General features: G+C 44.7%; 1 protein-coding gene across 5 annotated transcripts in view; it reads left to right on the forward strand.

The window, feature by feature from the left end:
• PRKCH (protein kinase C eta) overlaps positions 1–22,849 on the forward strand; it is a 232,879-nt gene extending 210,030 nt beyond the window's left edge. For all 5 annotated transcript variants that reach the window (XR_012415843.1, XR_012415844.1, XM_073997490.1 and 2 more), the window contains 4 exons: positions 1,646–1,784; positions 2,480–2,668; positions 19,605–19,748; positions 21,554–22,849. Coding sequence is in view for 3 of the 5 variants with exons in the window: in XM_073997490.1 (XP_073853591.1) it covers positions 1,646–1,784; positions 2,480–2,668; positions 19,605–19,748; positions 21,554–21,700 (619 nt within the window). In the remaining 2 variants the exon portion in view is untranslated. The remainder of the gene's footprint in view (positions 1–1,645; positions 1,785–2,479; positions 2,669–19,604; positions 19,749–21,553) is intronic.
• The last annotated feature ends 4,297 nt before the right edge of the window (positions 22,850–27,146 follow it).

The following is a 27,146-nucleotide window of genomic DNA, read 5'->3' on the forward strand; positions in this document are numbered from 1 at the left end:
TCGTTTCTGCTGCTTCTCTCTGCCCATCTCTAAGTGATTATCAAGCCTTATTACTGATTTTGCTTTCACCAAAGCCCTGCTTCCTTTCTCCTGACTGACTCCTTATTTTCCATTCCATTCATCACTGTTCTGGTTCAGGTCTTAACATCTCTTCCCTGGATGGTTTCAGCCTCCCCTAACTGATCTTTTCTTGTCCAGCCAGGAATCAGTTACTCCCTTAATTAGGGAGCATCAGGAAGTTCTTTTTGCCTAATATCTGAAAATCAAAATTCCTTAGCGTGACATTCAGGACCCTTCATCGTTTGAAGGACTTAACTTTCCTTGTAGCCCTGAGATTTTTCATGGCCCCAGCACTCCTGTGTCCTGTGCTGCCCACCCCTCAGCCTCCTCCACCATACCCAGGGTTCTCTGAGTCCACCTGCACAGCCACACCACTGGGCTTGTTGCCATGTCCCCGCCCCATCTGCCTCTCCATGGCGGCCTTCTCACTCCCCCTTCTCTGCCTGGGAGACTCTGACTCATGCTTTCAGACCCAGCTCAACTTCTACTTCTGCTGTGAGGCTGTCTCTCTCTCCTCCCACTGGAAGGAATTGTTCTCTCTTATGTTTCTCTCGTAGCACTTGGTTCATACCTTCATCATGCCACTAGGATGATACAGCAATTGGTGTGTTGCCCCTCCCCTGCCCCTCCCCTGTCTGTCCTGTCCATATGTGTGTGTGTGTGTCTGTATATAAGATATATATCTATTTGTTTTACACACACACACACATACACACACACACACATTTCTTTCTTTCTCTCTCTTTTCATTTTGGAGACAGGGTCTCACCCTGTCGCCCAGGCTGGAGTGCAGTGGTGCACTCTCAGCTCACTGCAGCCTCAACCTCCTGGGCTCAAGTGATCCTCCCACCTCAGCCTCCCAAGTAGGTGGGACTACAGGTGCATGCCACCATGCCCAACTAATTTTTGTATTTTTTGTAGAGATGGGATTTCACCATGTTGCCCAGGCTCATCTCAAACTCCTGAACTCAAGCAATCTACCTGCCTCAGCCTCCCAAAATGTTGGGATTACAGGCACCCGGCTGACAAGTATTTCTTAAGTACATTATGCCAGGCATAATGGCGAACCACATAAACACAATCCCGGCCGTCATGGAGCTTCTAGCCTAGGAAATATTTGTCTCCCATTACACTGTGAGTTCCTTGCAGATGAAGATCAGCTGTGCTCCTAGTGCCTGTCACCACCCCTGGCACACAGTGGCCACCTCCCCTATGGGTGTTCACTCTGACTCTGATGGGTAGAGATGGGTGCTAGAGTGGAGGGTGGGGGATAGGCTGAGTACAAGGTAAGTGGAAAGCCTAGAAAAGCCACATTCTGCCCTCCGTTTTTAAAGGACAGCCCACATTTTCCTGTTGTTAGCCCATTCTTAATGGGCCCATCATCTTGGAGCCATGAGGCAAGTTCTGAGACTTGATCTAAATTTGTCATCCAGATAGCACAGAGAAGCTCACATGGCCGCATGTGGCCGCACTTGTGTGTGTGTGTGGGTGGGTGGGTGTGTGTGTGTGTGTGAGTGCCCATTCTGAGAGGTGGATGGTTTGGGGTCCGGCTGCCCTATCTCATGCTGCTCTTTGTATCTTTCAGAGATCTGAAACTGGACAACGTCCTGTTGGACCACGAGGGTCACTGTAAACTGGCAGACTTCGGAATGTGCAAGGAGGGGATTTGCAATGGCGTCACCACGGCCACATTCTGTGGCACGCCAGACTATATCGCTCCAGAGGTGAGTGCAGCTGCTTGATGCAGCTCTGAAATCTGAGCTCTCCAGTAACTGACCAGAAATGCCACTGGCTGCTTTTATGTGCTGCAGCGTTGGGGGCAGTGTTGAAAGCCGACACCTCTAGACTCGTTTATGGCTCATTGGGCGAATGATGGCTGAAAATGGCCTAAGTCACTCTAATAAGAATTTGAGTTTAAAAAAAAAAATTTGTAGATTTTGCAGTTGCTTTGGGCTTTAGCACTAAATGAAGACAAAGTGAACGCCACTCATGGCTATTTATATTTATTTTCCTCTTTGTCTCTACTTAGTGATTTAATTTCAGCATCATTTGGCAGAACTAAAGAAAGGCTCTTGAATCCTTCCCATATGAGTGAGTGAACCCAGTCTCCTTTTTTTTCCTCACTGATACATTTCCAGAACCCTTTCTGTTGGGGATCTGCACGAGCCCATCACTGGGGCCCAATCATAAATATTTGCTCACCATACCAGAGAAGGCATCTCTGAGTTGACCACAGGGAAAACAGACCACTCTGTAGAAGTGGAATGAAATATGCATGCTAGCACAGGAGACTTTAAAAAAAAAAAAAAAAAAAAAAACAACTTTGATATTTCCTAGTGCATCAATTTCCCTAGTTATGAAGAACACATTTGTTAATCTGATGTATGAACCACCTTCTCCCGCTGCCCTCTTTGCACAGATCCTCCAGGAAATGCTGTACGGGCCTGCAGTAGACTGGTGGGCAATGGGCGTGTTGCTCTATGAGATGCTCTGCGGTCACGCGCCCTTTGAGGCAGAGAACGAAGATGACCTCTTTGAGGCCATACTGAATGACGAGGTGGTCTACCCTACCTGGCTCCATGAAGATGCCACAGGGATCCTCAAATCTGTAAGTTTGGCTTACCCAGCTAGCTTCTGATCTATTGCAGACCAGCTTGTTTTATGTGCTTCTGGTGTCTTTTCAGTGCCTCCCACCAGTAAACCGCTAGCTCTAACTAAAATTTGTGTTCTAATCTAAAGAAGCAAAGAACCAGAGTTCTCTCAGGCTGTTACCCTCTCTTATGCAATACACCCTCTCTTATGCAATAGTTATTTTGGGGCCAATTTTGATAGTCCTTGATAACTTTGTTTGCCAAATAGCAAGTATTTCTAGCACTTCAAACTTTAGTTGAGGGGAGGTGATGTTTCCCCTTCATACAGTCAGGCCACGCCAGAGTTTTGGGTCAAGCGAATGCCATTCCCAGCCTGTTATTATATCAGTTGTGTTTCTGTTGGCATCTTCAAGGAGCCAGGATGAAGGGCCTTTCTCTTAGGGCTGGGAGAGGAGAAGGAAGGTTTTCCAAACCTCTGCAGATCTCTTTTGCCTCCAAATTATTCTTATGCAAGCCAGGTGCCACGCCCAGCCTGCAGGTGCAGTGTTGTAATGGATCATGTTGAGAAAGTCTTTTCTGTGTGTGCATTTAAGGCACTGTGCTGGACGCCTTTGAATTGAGGAAAAACATGTATTGGACGCCTTTATGTTGAAAATAAAGTACATGTAATTTGGGTCAATTCTGTAACCACATTAGTTGAGTTCTAAAATCATGTTTTTTCACCTACTATATGCAGAGGGGGGATATAAAGGCAAATAAAAGATCAGTTGTTCGAGAAGGGATAAATCAGAACAATCTATATTTTGTTGGATAGTATCTATGGCATAAGAATTACTATCCTTAAGTTATATCCTTTCAGTAATTTGAGGCAAAAGTGAAATGTGAGAAATATTTGCTATCATGTTGAAAGACTTGTTTCTCTTTAGAAACTTCTAGCCCTATAATCAGTGCCATTTCAAGGACATTTTTTATGTGGGTCACTGTGTACTGGGGCTGAAGGCTTGATTGTCCCTGAGAATTCTCTACATCACTAAAAGAGGAATAATCACAGAAATCCTTCTGAGGCAAATATTACCGAAGTGAATCATAACACATGGCTCGATTCTCAAGCTGAGGTGCCAGTACCCTCCTGAAATTGAGAAAGCATTAATCTCACAGAAATAAAAATCTCACAGTACTTTGGGATTCTACCAAATGTCTCCTATCTAACATGTTTTTGTAAGAACAGTTCATTTTTATATTAGTGGAAATTTTAGAGGAAACCATAAACATGGCTTTTGTAATTTTATGAAAAAAAAAAGTCATAGAGAAAGGCTTGTCTTCGTGGATTTGTGCCATGAAGTTTCTTAACTTCCTGAAGGGAAATGTACTCACCTGGGTTGGCTGCAGCCAATTTTGATAACGTAAACCACAATAACACAGCCTCATCATGCTGCAGAGGGAGGCGGACTTTGCATGATCATTTTCCTACTTCCATGGCCCAGAACCGGGCTTTCTGCGAAAAAGCATGCCAGCCTTCTGTGGCCGGCAACTGCCACCTTCATCATGCTAACGGTTTTCCATACCCCACATATTTAGTCCAATTACTGTAGCTGATTTAGTAGTTTTTAATATTTAGATGAAGGATCCCAGAGTTCATAATTCACATGAAAATACTGGTTCAAGCCATAAAGAAATGCCTGTTGTCAGCATTGGTCACTAGGCTTGGTACCATGAAGGGTAGGAAATAAAAGTCAGTCCATGCCTCAAGAAATTTTTGTATTTAGAACTCAACTAATGTGGTATAAACACTGGATTAGCAATCCAGATCAGTGTTTCTCTGATAGATACCATATGCCTTTTGAATCTAGGTCTAGTAGAAATCGTAAGAGGCCACATCACCATTTGGGTTGGATATTCCTAATTTTTTGTCTTTACGTTTTTAGAAGTCCTCAACCTTATTCTCGTGTTTCAGAGTCCTCTTGAGAGAGTTCTTTCCAACTAAATATGAAATTAGGTATCATTCCCTTAGCCTAGAACCTAGGACAAGTACTAAGCAAGGTTAAGATTCATATGGAATTTCTAAGACTGTTTCTTTTTAACCAGGTGAGCTCAGTTACTTCAAGCTATATCTTTTATGTAAATATGGATATTTTTGGTAACGAGCAAATATATTATCCAGTAATAGCCTCATGGTCTTTCCTCCAAGAGGAAACAGCCTCTGGTGCCTAAGAAGAATCGCATACAGTGGAGACTGAGTTGTTCTCTCTCCTTGCAGGTTCACTTTTGGGAAATTACAAGTCCCTTCACTTCTCTTTATTTCAGCTCCTTTCTCATGCCAGCTGCTCCACTGATGGAGGCAGCAGCTGCGACTGTTACATATCATGTGTCTAGCACTCATTTTCCTAAGTGACACTTGACACTCTCTCTGGGCGTCTTCCACATAGGAAGGAGCAGGGGCTCTGGGCTCACAGCGCAAGCCCTGCCTCCCACTCCTGTTACCTTCCGACTGAGTGACCTTGGCGAGCCTCTGTGCCTCTCTGAATCTTAGCGTCCTTGCTTGTAAAATAGAGGTAATAAAATCCATACCAAAGGGTGATTGTCCGGATTATATGAAATAATATAGGTAAACTTCCCGGGCACACAATAAGCATTCCGTGTTTTCCTCCTTCAAGGCATGTACCTTCAATGTAATTTTCTTAAAAACACTTAAATATTGTCAGATAAAATTACTAAAAAAAAAAAAAAAAAAAAATCACTAAGAGGATTTCTGGGATTTTTTTTTTCTTTTTCTTTTTCTTTCTTTTTTTTTTTTTTTTTTTGTACATTTTACTCTCCATGCCTAAAAACAAGAAGCTTAAATGGTATAGATGAGAACATTCAGCTAGTCTTTGCAGGGGACTGAGACATTTAAATAGAAATGTGATCAAAGAGAAGAAAGAAATATTCAGAGCACTCAAGACTAGACTTGAGGAGACACACTGAGGAGGGAAAGGCATCAGAATTGCGTTGGTTAAGAACCTACCTCCAGAGCAGAGCTGCCTGGGGGCAGATCTTGGCTCTTTGACTAATAGGCTGTGTGACATTGGGCAAATGGCATAAGTCTTGCATGCCTTAGTTTCCTCTCCATTTCCTTGGGCAAATGGCATAATTCTTCCATGCCTCAGCAGGTGGGGTATCCAGCCCACAGGGCTACTGCGTGGTTGGCATGAGGTAACGTGTGGGTGCCTGAAGCAGTGCTTGGCACAGGGTACCTACCAGAAAGTGTCCTGCACTGTTACCGCTGAGAGCTGCATGCATGAAATGAGTTTTTTACACTCTGTCCTTATCTCTGCAAAAGTATTTGTCATATTAGGAGGAGGGTTTGAGATAGCAAGGCGTGCTATGCCAACCACTCAGGCTGCTTTCTGGCTCTAATTGCAATTTGATTTAATTAGGCCAATATAGTTATTTTACTACCAGAAGAAAACTTAGAGATTGTCCATTCCCACCCCCTCGTTTTATAGAGGAGGAAACCATGAAGCACTGAGAAATTGTGACTCATCAAAGGCCATTTAACACATTACTTAAATCAGTTGGGGCCTTTGTGCACTGCTGATGAGGATGTAAACTGGCGTGGATAATGGTATGGTGGGAGGTTCTTCAGAAAATTAAACAGAATTACCATATGATCTAGCACTTCTACTTCTGGGTATTTGCTCAAAAGAATTGAAAGTGGGAATTCTAATAGGTATTTGTACACCCATGTTCATAGCAGCATTACGTACAATAGCCCAAAGGTAGAAGCAACCCAAGTGTCCATCAACAGATGAATAGATAATAAGATGTGGTACGTGCACTCTGAACAAGCATTCATTTGGTTGCACAGGGCCAGATCAAGGTATACTGTGTTCTTTACCACTATTGACTTGACGCCTTTTTCCAGAATTTTGTGTCCACCTAAGATCAGACATTCTGGGAGCCTGGTGACTTCAAGAGTTCCTGATGTGAATAGTTGAATCCATCGGATGGTGTTTTGCATAGTTCTAAAAACAGTAGGGAAATCATGAGTGCTAAGTTGTGAACTGTAATTATTTGTCTTTGCCCTTAATTTTATAGTTTTGTGTGATCATTAGAAACATAAACACAGAATTGTAGAGCTAGAAATAGTTTAAAAATATTTTGTCCACATTTCCTCATCTGTGGATTAGGAAACTGAGGCCCAGAGAGATGAAGGGACTTTACATATTAGAACGGAAAGAACACACCCTAGACCTCATTTGACTCCTGCCACTGGTTTTCAGTCTGTAAAGGTGTGATAATAACACCTACGGTGCGCACTTCAAATAACTCAGTATACATGAAAGCGTTTTCCAAGTGGAATGCACAATACAAGAGTAAGTGATTAGTATTGCTAACTTGTGAGTAGTAATTTCACAACACACTTTGAGGTGTTATTATCCTCATCTTCTCCTTGAACAATTCAGCAACATCATCAAGGTTATTACGTGCTTTATTTTACACAAGGCTGCGGTAGGCTTTTATTCCTAAGGAAATTGTATTTTTGTTTTTCCAGGAGCTTTTAAATCTTGACCAAAGACGCATAGGTGGGGTGTAAATAGCCAAATAGATATTGATCTGTTTATTTATATAATAGGCTTATATCAACGTATACGTGCATAGCAGGCATGGGTTCTGCAATACTCAGGTTCTGTGCGAGGTGCTAGAAATCCAGTGATGAGCAAGGCAAATATGATCCTGCTCTTGTGGAATTCACAGTCCAGTTGGGGTGGGGAGAGAGAAAGAAATTTTAAAGAGCAATTGTACCTTAACTGTATACTTACAATTGAATGAGAAAAAAAATTAAAATCCAAAGTTCTTTGAAAGCATTTATTTAACAGGCAGATCTAACATGACCTGGGCCACCAAAGGAGGCCATCTGGAGGATATGACATTTAAAAAAGACTGAAGAGAAGTTAGGCTTGAAAGTGTGCAGAGGTCTTGAGAAAGGAGCAGTCCATTTGAGTAGCTCAGTGGTAGGCTGGTTAGAGTGTGATGAGCGAAGGGGTGGGGCAGTGAGAGCTTCAGGGAAGGAGGCTGAGGGAACAGTGAGAGCCCAAAGGATATCCTAGGCCACACGAAGGAGACTGGACTTTATCTGAAGTGCCAACGTAAGTCTTTGAAGAATTCCAAGCAAGCATGAATGATGCAATCACTACTTCACGTGCAAAAGATCACCCTGGCTATTGTATAAAGAGTGGACCAACAGGCTGAAGTATTTACTGATTAAGTGACTTCCAGGATTTCTTTCAAAATAATTCAGGAGTTGTGGGGAGGAACAGATGAAACAAGACTGGGCATGTGTCAGTAACCATCAAGACTGAGTGATGAGTATACATGAGGGTCTGTGTTACTGTTGTCTAAAATTTCCACAATGGAAAAGTTTTTAAAACCACCACATAAATGAATATCTTATACAAACAAGCTCAGCATGTGTGTATGAAGAAACATTTCTAGCCTGTATAGAAAAAGTGATCTCCATCTTCACAAATGAGGGGAAATGGTTTACAATACAAATATACAGAAAGAGCAGATGATGTGAGCCACATACAAGCTGCCCTGTGGATCCTGGCCACATCTCTTAAATCCATGTAAGAGTCTCAGGTTCCTGGCCTGGGAGTCTATGTCACCCTGATGATTTTTTGCCACAGACAAAACTACCTGGTGGTTTTAGCACGACTCATTTCTTCAGCATCCCTTGAGAAACTCTATGCCTTCTCAAGAAGTGTCCTTCAACCCCCAGGGTAGTAACAAAGGGTACCCCAAAGAAGCATTTGTAACAGAAAAGAGACCAGAGGAGGAGAGAATCCTCATTGTTGGACTTTGCCCCATGCTGCCTCCTTGGGGCCCTGGGAGATCCTTTCCCGGCTGGATCTGCCCTTTCCCACTGGGAGGCAGGAAGAGCTGAGATCTCCAAGCCAGCCCTTCACAGTGCCTCTCTCTGCCATCTCAGTGTGGGAGGGGCCTCTTTCCATGGCTTCCTGAGATGGAGATTTATTTAAGAAGGAAAGCTTGTTGAACTCCCTCTTACCTTTTTAAATGAAAGGTATTATTGTTATTCTGTATCTGGGGAAACTGTTCAGACACCTGTTTATGTTACATACCATAGAGCTACAGATGTTAAAGACCTCAGGGCTTCATGTGGCGTGATGTCAGCGAGTGCCTACATTCAGGATTGGGGAGGGTGTGTACTGTCCAGCATTCCTCTAAAACTGTGTGATTGGCAAGGCAGGGTCCAGCATCTTCTTCACCCCTAATCTAATATTAATGTCCTAACAGGCCCTCCCTGTCATCACCTTTACCACTGCCCTCTCCACCCACAACACCCCCAAGGTTGTGGACTTGTGAGTTCTTTGTGTGTAGCTGTTCAAACATTTCCTATAGATGTGGGTAGTGGACAAAGGACTTGCTTGTGAGAACTTTTCCCATGGAGTGCAGAATCAGTGGGCGCGGGGGTAGTTAGAGCACACACAGTTTTTAGCCCAGGATTTCTACTTGAAAAGAATTCCCTAAATCATTAACCAGTAATCGCACATCTAAAAGTAATTTTATATGCACCCAAATAAGCACACTGGAAAGACTATTTTTCTTGCTTCCACTTCTGTTTTTCTCATCTTTGTTTCAAATGTTTCTGTTTCATACTTAACATGTGCGTGCCTCAAAAGCAGCCTCGCCTGCGACTCGCAGAGAATGGAGTATTCACACTGGCAGGGTCCTCAGAAGCTAACAGAACAAAGGCATATGACGACACACACATTTGTGTAAAGAAAAAATAAAGGGCATTCCAGCTGTTATTTCCTTTTTTTTTTCTTTTTTTTACTTGGTTTGGGAATATACACTACCTGTTTTCTGGTGTCACCATGTCATCAGGTTTCTTAGGCTGGCAGTAAATTATCCCAAAATGCTGATAATGATGAGGCAAAAGAAAGTCTGTCATTTACTTAGGGCTTCTGAGGTTCCGCTGAGGTTTGCCCTCGTCTAGGTCCAGAAAGGTTTAGGGAAGTCCCAGGCGAGTCAGCAGAGCTCAGGAAGCCGAAGCCTTGTCTCAGAGGTTAGTACTCCTTTGCTGAATCATCGCCAGGAAGAAATCACGTGGCTCAGGCCCCACTCAGGTGAAATCGGCACCTTTGTCTTTGAGCTCACACAGGTGCCTGGGCTAAACAAGTGCTGAAAGGAGCTGGGTGCATTCTCCTGAGTCACCTTTGTCGACTCTGGAAGCACTGTAAACTTGGCCTCAGAAGGAGATTATAAAGTGCTTTTGTTCCTAAGCTTTATAGAAATTAAAGTGTGTATGTATGCATGTGGATTTCTCTGTCATCCAGCCTCTCAGATTTCGACATCCGAGCATTGTCTGCAGGAATCCTGCTTGCCTCTATGCACAAAGGAGGGGGAACCACAGTTAATTCAGGGATCCTCTTTTAGCCCTGAGTGTGTCCCACATCTGTCGCCAGGCAGTGAATTCCAGGAGCATTGACTGTCTTCCTCTCCATTTCCCTACTCCCCTCCTGGGAGAGGCTGGAATGCTCAAGGAAGCCAGCAAAGGTGGTCAGCCAGGAGAAGGCTGGGGAAGAGGAAGGAAATATGGGACCTGAATAACGCAGAGGATCCAATCCCAGATCATTAGGGCTGGTTTTTCAAACACTGTTAGGTGAAATCCAAAAGAAAGTTATCAAAAGATCCTTGAGGAAGAGGAGTGGTTAACATGCAGCCTGGCAGTCAGGACTGGAATGCCTGTCTGAGGAAAGGAAGCTGCCCCACAGGCCTCTTACCGAAACCCCTAGTGAGGTTAACACCCTTCAGAAAAGGAACCATTTGCTTACAGATCAAGGCCAGTGTCTGCAGAAAACAGAAAAACACTGCTCTTCCCAGAGATTTTGTATTTGGGTCTTTTTAAGTCATATAATTTTGTTTAAGTTCTTGTTCTCTACTTCTTTTTCCCTCATTAGATTGTAAGTTTCCTAAGGTGGGAGGTCCTTACATTTTGATAGCTGTGTGAAGGATTTTTTTTCTTTATTTTAAATAGAGTACTCATGCTGCATGTCTCATTTCTCTCCATCTCTGGCAGGAAGATAAAGATGTCAAAGCTTTTGTAAAATGACCCTGGAAACTTTTCCTGTGTGGAGATTTGCTAACCAGTGTCTGTGGGTCAGAAAAGCTTTTTGTTTCAAGTTAGAAAACCTCTTGCAAACAAAAGTATTTGACTTTGTTGTTTTTTGTTTGTTTGTCCTTGCCAACTATCAAAGGTCAATAATTTTGGGCAGTTGATCATTAGATTTGGTTTGGATGCCAAAGATAATGTATATCCAGCATAAAGAAGGGTACTGGCCTCGATTTCATCAGAGAAGAATAAAGGATATTGTATAGTCCCCACTAGGGAATCTTTGTTTAGCACTCACTTCTCTTCAGTAGCTACATTTGGGGAATCATACCTGGAAAAAAGTAGTTTGTATAGCTTGGGCATGTAGGGTAGCAGCAGCTTTTTCTTAACACTTGGAAGTCATTGGAGAGCAGTGAAATCCGCCCCATCAGTCAGAGCTGCTTGAGACTGGTTTGTCAGGAATAAAAGCATGTTGTCTAACAGCGGGCATTGGCGCAACCGCATGGCCTTGGGTTTCCATCTCCGAGACTCGCCTCTAACCTTTACCTACCGTTAATCAGCATTGTCCCATGACAGGAATGAAGATACAGGGAAGCAATCATGATTATAAAACACAGGAAAGGTGGGGTGTTGGGAGCCTTGGAAAGGAATTGAGTACGTGCTCATGAAGGGCTGCTGGATTCCAGTCACAGACAGCATGGAAAACACAGCCAGCAAGCCCACCACAGATCTGAGCACTGCCCCTGCCCCGCTGCAGGAATGGTATAGGGCATTTACCGTACTGAGTTTCATCAAGAGAAAATAATGTACACTGTGTAGTGTGTCTCTGGAGATATCGCACAGAATATTCTGATGCCGGTCAGTTACAACCTGCCAGGTAAGGCACTGACCCGCCGGCATTCTCAAATATACAAGCATGCCCACTTCCTCCTTCACTGGCTCAGGGAGATCAGCTTGAGCAAGTTTATTTCACTTTATTTTTTATAAAGAAAAGCCTATTTCAGACTCAAGGAAAACAAAGCATCTGTAGCTGAGGGAAGGACAGTCTTCAAAATGCCAGCTTTTTTTCTCCTCCCAGAGTTTTTAGTGATAAATGCAAAAAGAGAAGAAAGAAAAGAGTCCCTTGATATGGGCACAGACTGTGGAGGCCGCTGGTGTGGCCACCGACCTGACGCCGGACAGGCCAGTCCGGCTCTGCTTCAGATGTTTTCAATGACACAATCCTGTTCCTGCCAGGAAGCCCTCTCATCACTTAATGGTATTGAGTATTACAACCACATTATGTGTTTTCATTTTTCTTATGATATGCTTAGATATGCTTCCTTTAACTTCCACTCCCTGAACTTATTTCTCCCTGAAATTACTTCTCGTCTAACCCCTCTTCTGGCCAACAGCTCTTTGAGTATTGAAAATTTTAAGTGTCCTTCTATCTTTTCCAGCATAAAGACCCTCAGTAGTTTGAAATAAAACCAGGTGTTCAGGCGGAAGGATGCCTGGGATTTTTTCCAGCCCTGTTACTTTTCTCTTCCTTCACTTAGCACCTGCACTGTATGTACTTCTCAGCCCTTCTCCTTCCATAGAATCAGAGGAAAAAGAATGTCACATGAGCCAGCAAAAAGTACAACATAAGGAAACACACAGAGTGCTGTGAATTCTCATCCGGCGAAGTCCTGAGTGTCATTTATTAGGAGAAAATAAAGTAAACTGTGTAGTGATTCTCCTCACCTGTAGGTCCAAGTATCTTAACCCAGAATCCAAATAAGAAGATTGGTAGCCTTGAGAGGAAGTCTAGCACAGGGACTGAGAGCAAAGGTCTGAGTTCGAATCCTGACTGTAGCACTTCCAAACTATGTGACAGGTTACAGATGGGTCCGTTTCTCAGTTTCCTAATCTTTAAAATGGGAGTAATAACCACAGTTGCTGTAAGGATTAAATCCAACAAATTTGGAATACGTAATGCCTAGTGCAACAAAAGAGTATGCAGCATACATATATAGTAGTAATGGCTACCACTTCTTAAGCGGTAACTTGTATCAAATTGTATCATTCTCTACTCTCTCCACTCCTGTAGCTTCCCCTTTCTCAAACTAGTCTGGATACCTGGCAGGGTGGGCCATTGCTATGAGTGTGCAGGTTACTAGTTCCAGCCCTCCCCAGCAAATTCCATCCAGTTCCAATCTGAGCAGGCTAGAGCACTTCTCCTTCTCTTGGCTCGTCCAGTATTCCATAGCAGCACCATTCTGTATAAGAACCTGAACTTGGGAAGATCACAGTTTCCCCAGAGTGATTCCGGAAGTCTCTTGTCTGTCCTTTCCACCCTATCAAGCCCCATCCCACCCCCATCTTACATTTAAATGTCTGTCACTGCCTTCTCCTATGGAAAAGTGACTTATCAATGCCAGGTCCAAGCCTGGTGTCTTTCTTATACTGTGCAGCCACATTCCTGAATGACCACTGCCCTGAACTGGAGGGTGCTGCTAGCACAGGGTGTCTCCAGATCTCCCCAACAGCCAGCAGGATGGTATGAAAGGAGAAGGTTGGTCTTCATAACTGGGTCAGACTCTGCGCGTGCCAGCAGCATCCTTCAGACGGACACACGCCTGCAACACGCATGCATGATATGCTTCTCGCCAGCCCCAGGTGGCCATTAGGGTCTATGGCCATGGCGAGGTTGGGCGTCATGGCTGTGAACCATACTCTATTCTGTGTCCTGTGCTCTTTCTCTGCCCTTTCTCCCCAGGACCCTCTTTAGAGCCATAAAATGCCTTTTCCCCATTTAGGATCATCGCTCTGGAATATTGGCAGGAAGGTTCTGTGGCATGGTTTCCTTCCCTTCTAACTTGCCAGCATTAGCTGCTAACTCTCTCTCTCTCTGCCCTTTGTTTAAGGTCTGAAACTGAATGAATGGAGAAGGTCATTTTGTTTGCCCAACAGCCAAATCCAGCCATTGGGTAGAAAATACAGTGTTCTCTGGCTCCTGGAAGAAAATCTTATTAGACTAATTGCTTTATTTATATAACTTGTCCTCTTCCTATGAAATCAGACAGATTTTGAAAGAGGAAAAAAATACTTTTAGCCATTTCTTATATTTTAGTGAGTTTCAAAGTACATTTGGGCCCGGTTATTTCAAGACTGATAATGACACAGCATTAGTTTAAACTCTATAATCTGGAACAACCAACAACTCAAAACTGAAGCTGCCTCATGTGTAGCACAGCCCACAAGATGTGATAAGCACCATACCTGACACCAGATTTGTAAAGAAGCGGCTCCATTGCACCTATCTTGCTGCATTTAGTATCTCTGTTCTGTTGTTAATACAGATACAGTTGCACATTAAAACTACTGTTTGTAGGCCGGGTTCAGTGGCTCACACCTGTAATCCCAGCACTTTGGGAGGCCAAGGCAGGCGAATCACTTGAGGTCAGGAGTTCGAAACTAAGCTGGCCAACATGGTGAAACTTCGTCTCTACCAAAAATACAAAAATTAGCTGGGCGTGGTGACGCGCACCTATAATCCCAGCTACTCAGGAGGCTGAGGCAGGAGAATCACTTGAGCTTAAGAGTTTGAGACCAGCCTGAACAACATAGGAAGATCCTATTTCAGAAAATTTTTTAAAAAGCAAGAAAAAAAAACATTGTTTTCCAAAAACCATTCCTCCCACTGCACTACTGGAGCCTAGGACAGTGAAGGCAGAAAGAGAACTTGTTCTCTCTTTCCTGGCTGTCGAGGAACAGGGAGAGCCAGTTGAGCCTCAGGGTCAAGGCTGACCAAAGAGTATGGTCTTTCGGCAGCTTTCTATCTGTGCCGCTGCCTTTAAGTAGAACAGGATGGACTTACAAGTTTGGCATTTGGGTCCCATTAGGGACATAAGCAAATCACGGAAGTTTTCTGCAAAAGAATTGTGCTGCCACTGTTCACAGCAGTGGGAACAGAGTGTTTAGGGACAGTGTATTCGAGCATAGGACAGCAACAAGATAGTCACAATACTAGCATTTCTTGAGGGCTTTCTTTGTGCCAGGCGCTTTATGTTAATTCTCTCATGGACTCATCATAACTTTTTGAAATATAGGAAAGTCTTCATCTTAGAGTTGAGAAATCTAAGGCCCAGAGAAGCTAAGAAATTTGTCCAAGGTCACACAGTAACTCAGTGGTGAAAAATTACACAAACACAAGCAGTGATGCTGCAGATCCTGACCAACCCTCCATGTCAGAGAAGCTGTTATATCTTTCAGCCTTCCCTGGCTTGCAGGAGGCCTCCCAGGACATTCTTATACAAACCTGGCCCCAATCCCTTATGTGTCCCGTTAGAGCTAGCCTCAGGAGGGAGCATGTCTGCTTGCTTTCCCCTGCAGCCACACCTACTCTGTAGTCTGGGAAAAAAACTGTTAAGTGTCTCATTCTCAGGGCCAGGTGTGCCTCTGAGTCGTTGAGCATCCTCTAGTTCAGTTCCACTGTAATGAGGGCCACAGCAGGAAGGGGAGCACACAATGACTCCCCGAGTTCTTGACCCTTCTCTTTCTGCTGCTCTGCGGTGAGTCTGAGACTTACGTTTGGGGGAGAATCCAGATTTTCCACCCTGGTCCCCTCACTCTCTGCAGCTTGTAAAGTGCTTTTCTTGGCCCTAGAAAACATTCTGCTTCCTTCAGTAAACGTGTGCAGAATATTTCATGAAGTCACATTATTTTCCTCTTTGGCCGACTTTCCCTCTTGGATCACAGTCAGGGAGAAGGTCAGCTGAGGTGAGGCAACTTTTCAGTGTGACCTTAGATGTGGATGAAAGTGATGGCCCTGAGCAGCACAGTTGTTAACTTACTGGCCTTTGGGTCCCATTAGGGACATAAGCAAATAATGAAAGTTTTCTGCAAAAGGATTATGCTGTCACCATCGACAGCAGTAGAAACAGAGTGTTTAAGGAAAGACCTGTGCCCAGCCTGGGATGGGAAGCTATCCACCTCCAACTCCACACATCTGCACCAACGTGAACTGTGAAAGATTTCAGCCCTGGGACTAATGTTGAGTGTTCCCTTACTTCCTCATCTTCACATCATTGGAGGGGGGTAGTGGTAGAAGGGCCACCCCACCACCACCATGACACACAAAGCTTCCACCCCCTTAGCATCACCCCGGACCTTTCTCCTCCCAGTCCTGGTTTCTGTTTCATGGTATTCATCCTCCTCTGGCCTCTTCATGAGCTCCTCCAGCTGCCACCCTGGCTGCTTCCCACTCTACGCCAGGGGTCAGGAGCCATGAAAGTCCATAAGTGACACCAGCCAGGTGGGAGGCGATAGGGGGTGGTGGGGCATGTGGCAGACTGGGCCTCTGATGCCCCATGAGAAGCAGCAGCCCCTGCTCCACTCCAGGCCGTTTCTATGGAAGAGGCGTGCAGGCGCCGTGTTCCTGAGCATCTCATTTTCCATGAGAAGCTGGAAAACCTGACTTTTCATGTGATATGACATTTCCTAGTGTTTAAATGTTTGAGAAGTAATTAAAATTATTTCAAAACGCATTATGTAGACCGAATAAAATGTGTCTGAGACCTAGGGCTGGTCTCAGTTCTGGTCTGTCTCTGTCCCTTTCCACAATCTAACCTATCCTCCCAGCTTTAGTGGTTACTCAAATTTCAATGTCTCTGAGTGTTAGATGGCCAGCCCTGGCCTGCACCCCAGATTTACCCTAGAATTCATCTGCATATGGGTGCCCCCACACCTCCAATGCAAAGCTGAGCCCATCAGCCTCCCAGATTTGGCAGACTATAGGATCTCATTAAGTGTGAGCTGTTTTTGTCTTTGTTCCACTAACAAAACTACTACTACTACTAACACTGCTACTAATACTCATGCTACAAAGAATAATCTCTTGTTCCTCTTTTGTTCCCTGTTTCTGTTTCTCAACACCACTGCCCCATCAGGCAGCCAGGGAGAACCTGTGATCTTGGACTCTTCACTCCCCTTCCAGGCAGTTGGTGGATTGTGTTCATTCTTCCACAGCCTTCTAGAATGTGCTTCCAACTCTTCCTTCCGAGTAACTAGAAATTCTCCTAGTTGCTGAACTTCTCATGTGTTCTCAGCTATTGTCTCAGCCTCAAACTGCTACCACCAGGCGCTGTCTCTCCATTTAAGATTTACTCATCACACTGTGGCTAGAGTCATCCCCTAAATTGCCATGCAGCTCTCATCACTCACCTCTGATGGATCCCACTGGCTGCCCCCGCGGTTCCTCAGCCATCCCTGCATGCCAGCTGTACCAGGCACTTGTATGCCTCTGCATTTGTGCTGGCTGTGTCCTCAGGCACATTTTCTTCCTTCATGCCTACTATGTTAATTCTGTTCATCCTCATCTCTGGTCAAATGCCACCTCTTCCATGAGGCTGTCACTTGCCTTCCCACCACCAGCCCCAATGTTATTTGCCCCGTCCCTCTTCCAAACTCCCACAGCACTTGATCTAAGTCTCTTTTCATTTCATCCGGCTGTGTATTATGAAGTTTGCTTGACTCTTCCCCCTTCTCTCGATTAGCTCCTGGGTGGAGAGACACTGTCTTTGTCATCCGCATGTCCCCGAGAAACCCCTAGTGTGCTGCCTTACATATAGTAGACTCCCTAAAAACCTTTGTCAATTGAATCAATGTGTGTGTGTGTGTGTGCGTGTGTGTGTGTGTGTGTGTGTGTGTGTGTGTTTGTAAGTTGAGAATGGCTGCATCTAAAGGGCTCAGGCCAAGGTATTAAAAATAAAAACAAAACTGCTTGGTTATTCAAAAGGATTTATCAGAAGCCCAAGAGGCTAAGTATCAAGCTAGTGAAAGGGTTATTCTGCCTTTCCCCAATTCCAAGGGTGCAATTTTTAGAGGACGGACGGTCGTGTTTGGTCTACTTGTCATCAGGCAAGGCCTCTTCCACAGTGCCCCATGGAAGCTTGGGTTCAGTGCCAGGGGCAGGGAGGAATGGGCAAGCCTCTTGGACACTGGGGCTTCAGCCACCCTGGCATATAGAGTCCCGCACTGTTTGTCTTGCCCAGAAGAACAAGCTGTACCCACCCATTCACAAGATGTCCTCTCTCACATCATTGGCAGGCCTGGGAATTTCCCACAGGCCATCTGGGTGTGTTCTGCCATCCTGTCTCCCAAGTTTTTTGCAGCATTATTTTTTGTTAACTGGCTCTTAGAATAGCAACTGCTCTTCCATCAGGAATTGTATCCCGTTGACTTTCCTAACACAAGAATCTACTCATTTCTTTTTTGTAAGCATTTTCCCCCTTCCTGCCTGCGTTGCACAGGCTTACTCAGTGAGAGCCCACGTAGTGTGAACTAACTCCTAGCTCTTACAGAACTGAGTTACTTATAAGATATGCATCTCCTGAATCCCCAGTGACTACTGTAAGTGCCTTGAATGGCAGCTGCTCTGATTGGTCCTGTGCCGCTCTGAATGCTGCTTTTACTTTTGGGTCCTGCCTTCAACCCAGAACCACCTGTGGCCTTTAATCCCTGTTACTAGGAGAGAGGAGAAGCAATTGAACCCTGTCAGTATATTCATTTATTAGCTGCCCTTTGAAGCTTTTTTGAAAGCATTTTACAAGGTTATATCCCATCAGGTTGCTTAGGAACTTTTGCAGCCTCCTTCAACATTATCATTTTCATTTGAATTGACACTGGCAGCTTGACACCTCTGGACACCTGGCATGGCAGGTGGGGCCACCTCCAAATACCGTCTTTCCGTGTCTGCACCTTCAACAAGATTTTCTCTGTAAATTCTGCTCCAAAACAATTTCTATAAACACAGCATTACTTTTGTCTTGTTCACAAATCAGATTTGGAAAGAGGTGCTTGGGGACTGTCATAAGTCTATTTAAAGATAGCTTGATTTAAATAAAAACAAAAACAAAACTTTTTATCCAAGACAATTTTCTTTCAATATGGGAAATTAGTTTCAATGTCTTTGAAATTGAGAACCACACTCCGGCCATGAAAAGTGAATTATCTTGTACTAGTCCTTGCTCAGGAAGTGATCAGAACATCTTTCCTGGCTATTTTGTGAAAGCAGATTTAACCCAGCATATTTTGATAGGAACCCGGCAGTAAGGAAGTTTCCCAACTGATGGAAATACGGAGAAGCTGTATGCACACATTGCTTAGCTGTGTGGCAGTGCTCATTTTAGTTTTTGGTCTATGGAGCAATGGAATCTCAGTCATTGAACCTACTGCAAAACAGCGGCGGTGGGGGGAGCATCTTGAAGAAAAGCCTTTCATCTAGAGCTATGATATCTTCACTGCATAAAGAAAAGTGACCAACTTGGTTTTTTCTAGAGCCAGGACACAGACCTTTTCAGTATGTCACCTTTGCTGCTTCTGCACACAGATCTTCAAAAATAACGACTCTCTCTCCTCTCTGCGGTCTCGCCAGAGAGCGGGAATCCTGGCCAGCTGGTCAGGTCACTCAGAAAAATGGCACAGCTGTTTCTGAAAGTAGCCCCATTCAGAAGATGTCTGCTGCCCACAACTGCAGTGCTGGGGAAAGGCACACTGTTATAAAGAGCTTCTTTTCTTTAAAGAGGAAAGAAAAATACATGGTGTTTACAGAAAAGAAAACTGGCCCCTCCTGCTTTCTTTTAGTGGCCATGTCTGAAATGGAAGTGGGAAAAGCCATAAATCCACACAGGCAATCGCGCCTTTAAGGCATGATTCATACTGACTGTGCTGCCTGTGATGGAAAACCCAGCTAGTTAAGCAAGACCTGCCAGAAAGTCTCGCACAGCTCCTCTGCCATGGCTGATGCCTGCTGTCTTGTGACATGCTGGTTGTATGTGAATGAATGATTGACACTTTCTGTCTCTCTCACTCAGTTCATGACCAAGAACCCCACCATGCGCTTGGGCAGCCTGACTCAGGGAGGTGAGCACGCCATCTTGAGACATCCGTTTTTTAAGGAAATCGACTGGGCCCAGCTGAACCATCGCCAACTGGAACCACCTTTCAGACCCAGAATCGTAAGTGTCCCAGGCTGTCACAGAGATTTTCCTTTCTTCAGATGTCACAGCATTCCACCAAAGTCCATAGAAGAGCTAGATAGCCCCCGTGGGTGACAGACCAGAAATTCAGCCAGTCACTGCACAGGGCAGCCTCCCCTGGGGGGAACCTGGGCTCCTTGTCCATGGGACAACATGTCTTCATGTGCCCAGGTTAATTCTTAGGAAGTTTCACCTCTCGTTTACCCAGTCTCCAACTTCCCTTAACCTAAATTAAAATCTTGTAGGGTAGAAGAGGCCTGAAACTTTGCAGGTTTCCCCAAAAGAGTTTGGCTAATTGAGAAAGTCATTTTCTAGCCAATTTCCTCATGCTCCTTGGGGCACTTTTTATGCCTTTTCTAAGCCCCTGAGAAAGCAGAGAGGGTGTGAGATGTTGCTTACTTCACTGAGCCTGGCCTGTTGGCTTGGGAGAGCCTGGGTCTGGAATAGCTGCTGCAGTGCAGAATCCAGGCCAGGCTCCCTTTGACCAAAGAAATACTGGGAGCTCCAGGGGCTCCTCTCCAAGCTCTGCAGCTGAGGGGGTGGGCTTCCAGAGGGTGGTCCCGCTTGTGGTCTGAGAGCTGAGCTCGTGCTCATCTGTGGGTCAAGAGCTCCACAGTGGGAAGGCAGAGAAGCCAGGCTAGCGATAGATCAAGAGTGATTGGGAGGCCTGGCATGGTGGCTCACGCCTATAATCCCAGCACTTTGGGAGGCCGAGGCAGGCGGATCACTTGAGGTCAGGAGTTTGAGACTAGCCTGGCCAACATGGCAAAACCCCGTCTCTACTAAAAATACAAAAAAAAAAAAAAAAAGAAAGAAAAAAGCCTGGTGTGGTGATGCACGCCTCTAATCGCTGCTACTCAGGAAACTGAAGTAGAAGGATTGCTTGAACCTAGGAGGTGGAGATTGCAGTGAGCCGAGATTGCGTCATGCACTCCAGCCTGGGTAACTGAGTGAGACTTTGTCTCAAAAGAAAAAAAAAAGAGTGATAAAGAAATATCATTGATCCAGGTAAGAGCAGTGAAATGTGTAATACTCACTTAGAAATGATCTTTGCAGCATTTGTTTATACAAATATAAAATACTCAACTTTTAAAAACATACAGTGCACTTAATCACTAACAGCCTACTAGGCTGTTGGATGCCAGGCACCCAGAGGTAAAGCCATTCCTTCAGTGGTCAGCCCCCTGCCAGCCCCCCTGGGATTAGGGAGAGCATGGCCTTCAGAGCCTGGAGCCTGTAGTCCTGACTGCACAGCTGGTCCAGCAGGGCGTAACGCATCTACCTAGAGAGTAAAACGACCGACAGTTACTCCCTAAGCTCAGCACTTCCAAGAAGCCTTTTGGGAAGATCTCTTCAAATGTATAGAACTCGGTGCAAACAATAGGTAGGACAAATGTGAACCTACCAACCTCTGTTGACAAATACAGCTGCACACCCCTCAGCGAGGCCTGCTGGGAAATGCCACCTTGGTGAAATGAGAATAAAGGGTGAGTGAGCCAGCTGCTTTTGGATGACCAAATTAATCCTTAGCCTCCTATTAAGACAGGCCTGCTCAGCAAGATTTTCATGGAATTAGTGAATTGGTGGTTGCCAAATGCCATAATAATGCACCATGCAGTAGACTTGCTGTAAAGCACGGTTTAATCATAACAATAAGTGTAAATAATGCTACTGAACAAGCTACAGAGCACTCCTCTGAACTCACTGGAATGGGCTATGTCCCATGCAAGATGAGTAAGCCTCAAGCGCATAAAATCTGACCCTTGTTTCCCTTTTTTTGGCAGAAATCCCGAGAAGATGTCAGTAATTTTGACCCTGACTTCATAAAGGAAGAGCCAGTTTTAACTCCAATTGATGAGGGACATCTTCCAATGATTAACCAGGATGAGTTTAGAAACTTTTCCTACGTGTCTTCAGAATTGCAACCGTAGCCTTATGGGGAGTGAGAGAGAGGGCACAAGAACCCGAAGGGAATAGAGATTTTCTAGGAATTTCCTCTATGGGACCTTCCCAGCATCAGCCTTAGAACAAGAACCTTACCTTCAAGGAGCAAGTGGAGAACTCTGTGAAGGATGGAACTTTAAGATATCAACTATTTCGAGTCCAGAGGGAGCCGTGGCAGTAGAAATCGTTGATACTGAAATGAGATTTTATGAAGTATACTGCTCCACCTATGAGCATCTGTGGCTATGGGCTTGGGATGTTAACAGGAGCCAAAAGGAGGGAAAGTGTGAAGAATAAAGTAGATCTGAGAAATTCTGAGCCAATCAGGCTTCTTAATTCAAGACACAAACCAAGACTTTCTGTCAACTGTGCTGTGCTCTTCTTTAAGCCAATGAACCCCAATTCCTGGCAGTCTACAAGAAGTCTCTTAATGCTAATGAAGAATTTAAAGGTCTTTTTAAGAAAATGAAGGGCTTTCCAAATAGAATGATTTACTCTGAAGAAAGAAAAAATGGTATCTCTGAAACTCACAACCTAAAGCCCAATCTTGAAAATATGTTGTGCACCAAGACAACTGCTTCAGCTTCTTCTCTTATCCTTACTTTCTTTAATAGATATTTATTAAAGTGTCCAGTGAAAAGGTGCCACAATACCCAGTATTGTAAACAACAGGTTTGCATTCATTAAGTTTTCATTCATTCTGGAGTCTACTAATTTACCTGAATGGTGTTTGCATTCTGTGAAATGCCTCTCCACATTGCATATGTCACACTTTTGTCTGCACATAACTCTTTTTTCACAAGAAGGGTCACTGCCACAGCAGCACAGTCAGCGGGCGAATTACAGGTGCCTGCTGCCTGCCTACCTGGGGAATCTGATCATGTCTGTATCACTGTGTGCTCATCACTGAAGAATTGCAGACCACTCATGTCAGTGACCAGATTTATGGCTTATAAACATTAGCAGTTTATTTATGTTTTAAGATGCAAAGATGTGTGTTTGATATTCACTTTAATAATTAGAAATGGATCTTGTAAACAGGGCATATATCAAAGATGACCTTATAATATGTACCTGAATATACAGTTCAAGAATTTTGTCTGACTGGAAATAAATGCATTTTGTAGCAAAAGGCAGTTTTTTGACTAGAATGATTTGTCTCCTTCCCACTAAGACAGTAGATTTCCAATCAAAATAAAACCTCGAGCAGAATGGGTAGAACTCAACTCACAGAAAATTCCTGAGAGGAGAGAATGATGTAAGCTTCTGTGATTCTCTGAAGTAGATGTGGCCTGTCTCTTACCAAAATTTCTGTCCTGAATGAGGGTGATGACTGCTAGGCATAGCTGTAACAGACCAACCTTCAAGATCTCAGGGGCTAGACATCATAAATGTTGATTCCTCATTCACATAAAGTAGCATGTAAGTTCAACAATCCTCCTCCATCTTATAACTACACCATCTGGAAAATGTAGCTTTCCAAAGTGTCCAGAGCAAGGAAGAGACATGGAGGGGGCACCAGCTGCCTGCCTGCCTCTCCTAGGAGGGACACACCTCACCTCTTCTCACACTGACTGGCTAAAACACGGCTTCCCTCTAACTACAGATAGGATGGGGAATTACAGAGCAGCTGAGGAGTAGCTGGCTAGTACCGACAGTCTCTTCTCTGTCATAGGTTCTTTTTTTGCATTCCAATGTGAGCACTTACTTTTGAATGAATAGAGTAGCTAGGAGTTTCCCTTTCCATTTGTGTAGCACTTAGCACTCATAGTCATCACTCTCACCCACATCATGCCACTAGATCTTCATGACATGCCCACTATTCCCACTGATGATAGTGTGAGTACTGCAGTACATACTACAAATGGGAAGAAAGGCTCAGAGAAGTTGAGTTCATTGGTTTCCCAAAGGGTTCGGGCTTGATAAAGAGTAGACCCAGGTCTAGGGTCTAAATCTTTGATGCTCTAGTCTGGGAAAGGGGGAGATCATTCTGACTTTGGGACGTTTTTGGCCTTCAGAGCTCCTCTACTTTGGCTCTTCTATTGCTCTGTGGGATTGATTAGCTTTTTGGTATGGTTAACTCCACTCTGGTAAAGAACCACGAAAAATAAAGCATGCCTCCTGTTTCATTCAGAAAACTCATTATCATAGCCACGCAGAGCCAAAACACTGTCTTTGTTAAGTCTGTGATCACTCAGCAACTTCCTTCTTCATAATTGATTCTCAAGCCCACTACCTGGGTTCCCCAGTTGAGTTGAGTCCATTCTTTTGAGGCTATTCGTTCCATGCCTATCAGGTTATTCAACAGCTAATGTTTATATCTGAGAAGAGAGAAGATATACAGGATATTTACCTAAAGCTCAAACGAGTCTTCAATTCCTGGTTATAATTCTACTTCACATCTTTCTTCTGTTCTGCTAGACCCGGCATCCACTTCCAAGGGATCACAAGGCTGTCTTGCCCACACTTCCTGAAGAAGGCTGGCACGGAACGGGTAGTGAGCCTTTCAGGCAGCTGGGCCAGAGTCCGCTGGGGCTGCTGGCTTCCCTCAGCACAGTGGGCAGCATGGAGGTCAAGACGAGGTCACATTGGGAACTTTCACTCCCTCAGGTCCATCTTAAGACATCCTCAGGCCTTATCATCCCACTGTCCTTCCCAGCCAGTCCTCATCCATTTGCTCCTACTCTCCCAAGCTATTCCACACTGACCTAACTGAATTAGACACATGGTCTTCAGTGTTTGAAAGGACAATAACTTCAAGCCTTTGCCTTGGGATGTGGATCAGGCTTTGACTGCAAAAGGTGCTTTCACTTAATGGCTAACATGTTGCATGTGTATGATATGTGAAGCCCTGTTCTAAATACTTTAAATGTATTTACTTATTCAGTACCCCCCATGAGGTGGGTACTCTCAGTTTCATTGTACATATGGGGGAAAATGAAGTACAAAGAGATTAAGTCACTTGTCTAAAGTCACACAACTAAAGCAGAATTTGGATCAAGCAGTTTAACTCCAGGGTCCCTACTTTTAGCCCACTTCGGTGAAGTTTTTCTATGAAAGCAAATTCTATTGTTCCACCTTTGTGGGGTTGGCAGGAAGCACCAAGATAAACTGCCAGCTGGGCAGGACAATATTAGTCTTCCTATGGGTAGAACAGTTTATCAGCAATGGGACTGTATGATTTGCATATCAAGGGGCTGGAGCTGCTAACCCCAGTTCTTGGAACTGGGGCAAGCCAGGGTGATGCAATGGGGCCTTCAACCTCCCTGAGGCAGGGGAAGAGGAAATAGTCTGGCTTGCTCTGAATCCCGTGAGTCCCATCTGAACCCTTAAGGTCACTCCTGAGCCTTGGTGGAGTTTCCAGTCCTTTCTCCCTCCTAGAGGAGCCACTTCATGTTTTAGTAACTCTTCATCACCCACCCCACCGGCTCATGAAGCAGCATCAAGAAGAAGGTGCGCGGCCTGGAACCTACCTTGGCAGCTGCATGTTTACAGCTATGGAGCTGAGCTGGTGTAACTTGTTAGCAAAGAAAAGAGCAAAAATAGGCCAGGCACGGTGGCTCACACCTGGAATCTCAGTACTTTGGGAGGCCGAGGTAGGTGGATCACTTGAGGTTCAGGAGCTCAAGACCAGCCTGGCCAACGTGGTGAAACCCCATCTCTACTAAAAAATAACAAAAGTTAGCCGGGCACGGTGGTGGGCGCCTGTAATCCCTACTACTCAGGAGGCTGAGACAGGAGAATAGTTTGAACCCTGGAGGTGGAGGCTGCAGTGTGAGCTGAGATTGCACCACTGCACTCCAGCCTGGGCGACAGAGGGAGACCCTGTCTCAAAAAAATAAATAAAAGCAAAAATAAAAGTATCTCATTTATCATTTATTGATCTTAATCGACTCCTGACATAAGATGATCTGCCCGCCTCGGCTTCCCAAAGTGCTGGGATTACAGGCATGAGCCACCACACCCCGGATCTTAATTGAGTGCAGATTGCCTTGAAAATATTCCAGCCACAGATTTGACCATTTCACATGCCAACATGATAAAGCTGTTCATTGTTCCCAGGTTTGGTCATCCTGGTTGCTTAATCTAGCAATGTTGACTTAAAATGACTAGACAGCCCACAGTGATTGCCCCTGGCTCAGGGTCACACTGGGCCCTGTAACTTCTCATTTTACGTCATCCAAGGATAAGACTCCAGTACAACCGTAGTAGATGTTTGCGATGAAAATGAGCCCTTTGCTGAGATGTTCCTCTGAATTGAGTTGCAAGTTGGTCAAAGCTGGCCAGAGTGCAGCTGTAAAGGGAGCTTTGTAGTCTCCTTCTGTTCCTGTGTTGAATTGGAACCAAAGCTAAGGGAAGCACCCTGGGCTTTATCCCTGTCTCTTTACCTCCATTGCCCTGCCAACTGTTCTTTCCCTCCTCCTGCTTCCTGACCCTTTACTCCCTAGTGGAGTAAATTGGTTCTGCACTCTCTCCCTGCACCACTTGATTCTTAGAGCCCAATTGTTATATAGCAAGGTTTTCTGACCACGAAGATGGCATACAATTTTGATTTGCCTATTTATTTTATAGGCTCTTTTAGAGCCTAGAAATGGCAGTCACTTTTCCCATGTGTTTCTGCGTCTTTTGCATCACCCTGTGTCAGCAGCACTGAGTGCCTAGGTGAGCCACCCTACCCTATGCTGCCCATGCCGTCTAGGGGGCAAGATGTCACATGGGTAAGAGCCCTGGCTGGTAAGAGTAGTGGGCAGCCCTGGGGGCTGAATCCACACTTACTGAATGTTCCTGAGAAAAGGTAGTTCTTTCTCCATTTCAACTTTCTCATTTGTGAAATGGGAGTGAGAATAGCGCCTGCCTGCCTTCTGTTAATACTGCAGGGATTAACTGTGATAATGTATGTCAAGCATTCGCTACAGGACTGGGACACAGAAATGCTCAATCGATGTTGGCTATTATTGTCAGCTCTCCCACAGAGGGCTAAGGGAGGGTTGCTTGTGATGTCCATCTGAAAATGGACAGAGTGAGACACTTGTGCTCTCCATGATGCCCATTCCTTTGGATGCCAACGCCGTGCCACTCTAATTTGGAGGGATTTCACTTTTCTAACTGGTTGCAGAACCTCCTCAGGAGACCTTCTTCTTCTCCTAGGATGTTTTGAGTTCATCCTGCCCCAACTGGCATACAGGATCAGTCTTAAGTTTGAGATTCTGCTGCTTTGACCGAATAACACAGGGACCACACCCATCATCAGTACCTGCTGGGCCCCCTCTGGTTACTCATCATGCCTGTGGGCCAGTTCAGAGAAGAAAGGACATGTGTCAAGATGTTCAGTAGGGTCTGGCATGCCCAAGAATTTGAAGCCAATAGTAGAACCAAGAACCAAAGGCATTTTCTTCCTAGATTAAGGTATCTGTGAAGAAGGTTTCTAGTAAA

Source organism: Macaca fascicularis, chromosome 7, assembly GCF_037993035.2.
Source record: "Macaca fascicularis isolate 582-1 chromosome 7, T2T-MFA8v1.1".
Classification (NCBI taxonomy): Eukaryota; Metazoa; Chordata; class Mammalia; order Primates; family Cercopithecidae; genus Macaca; species Macaca fascicularis.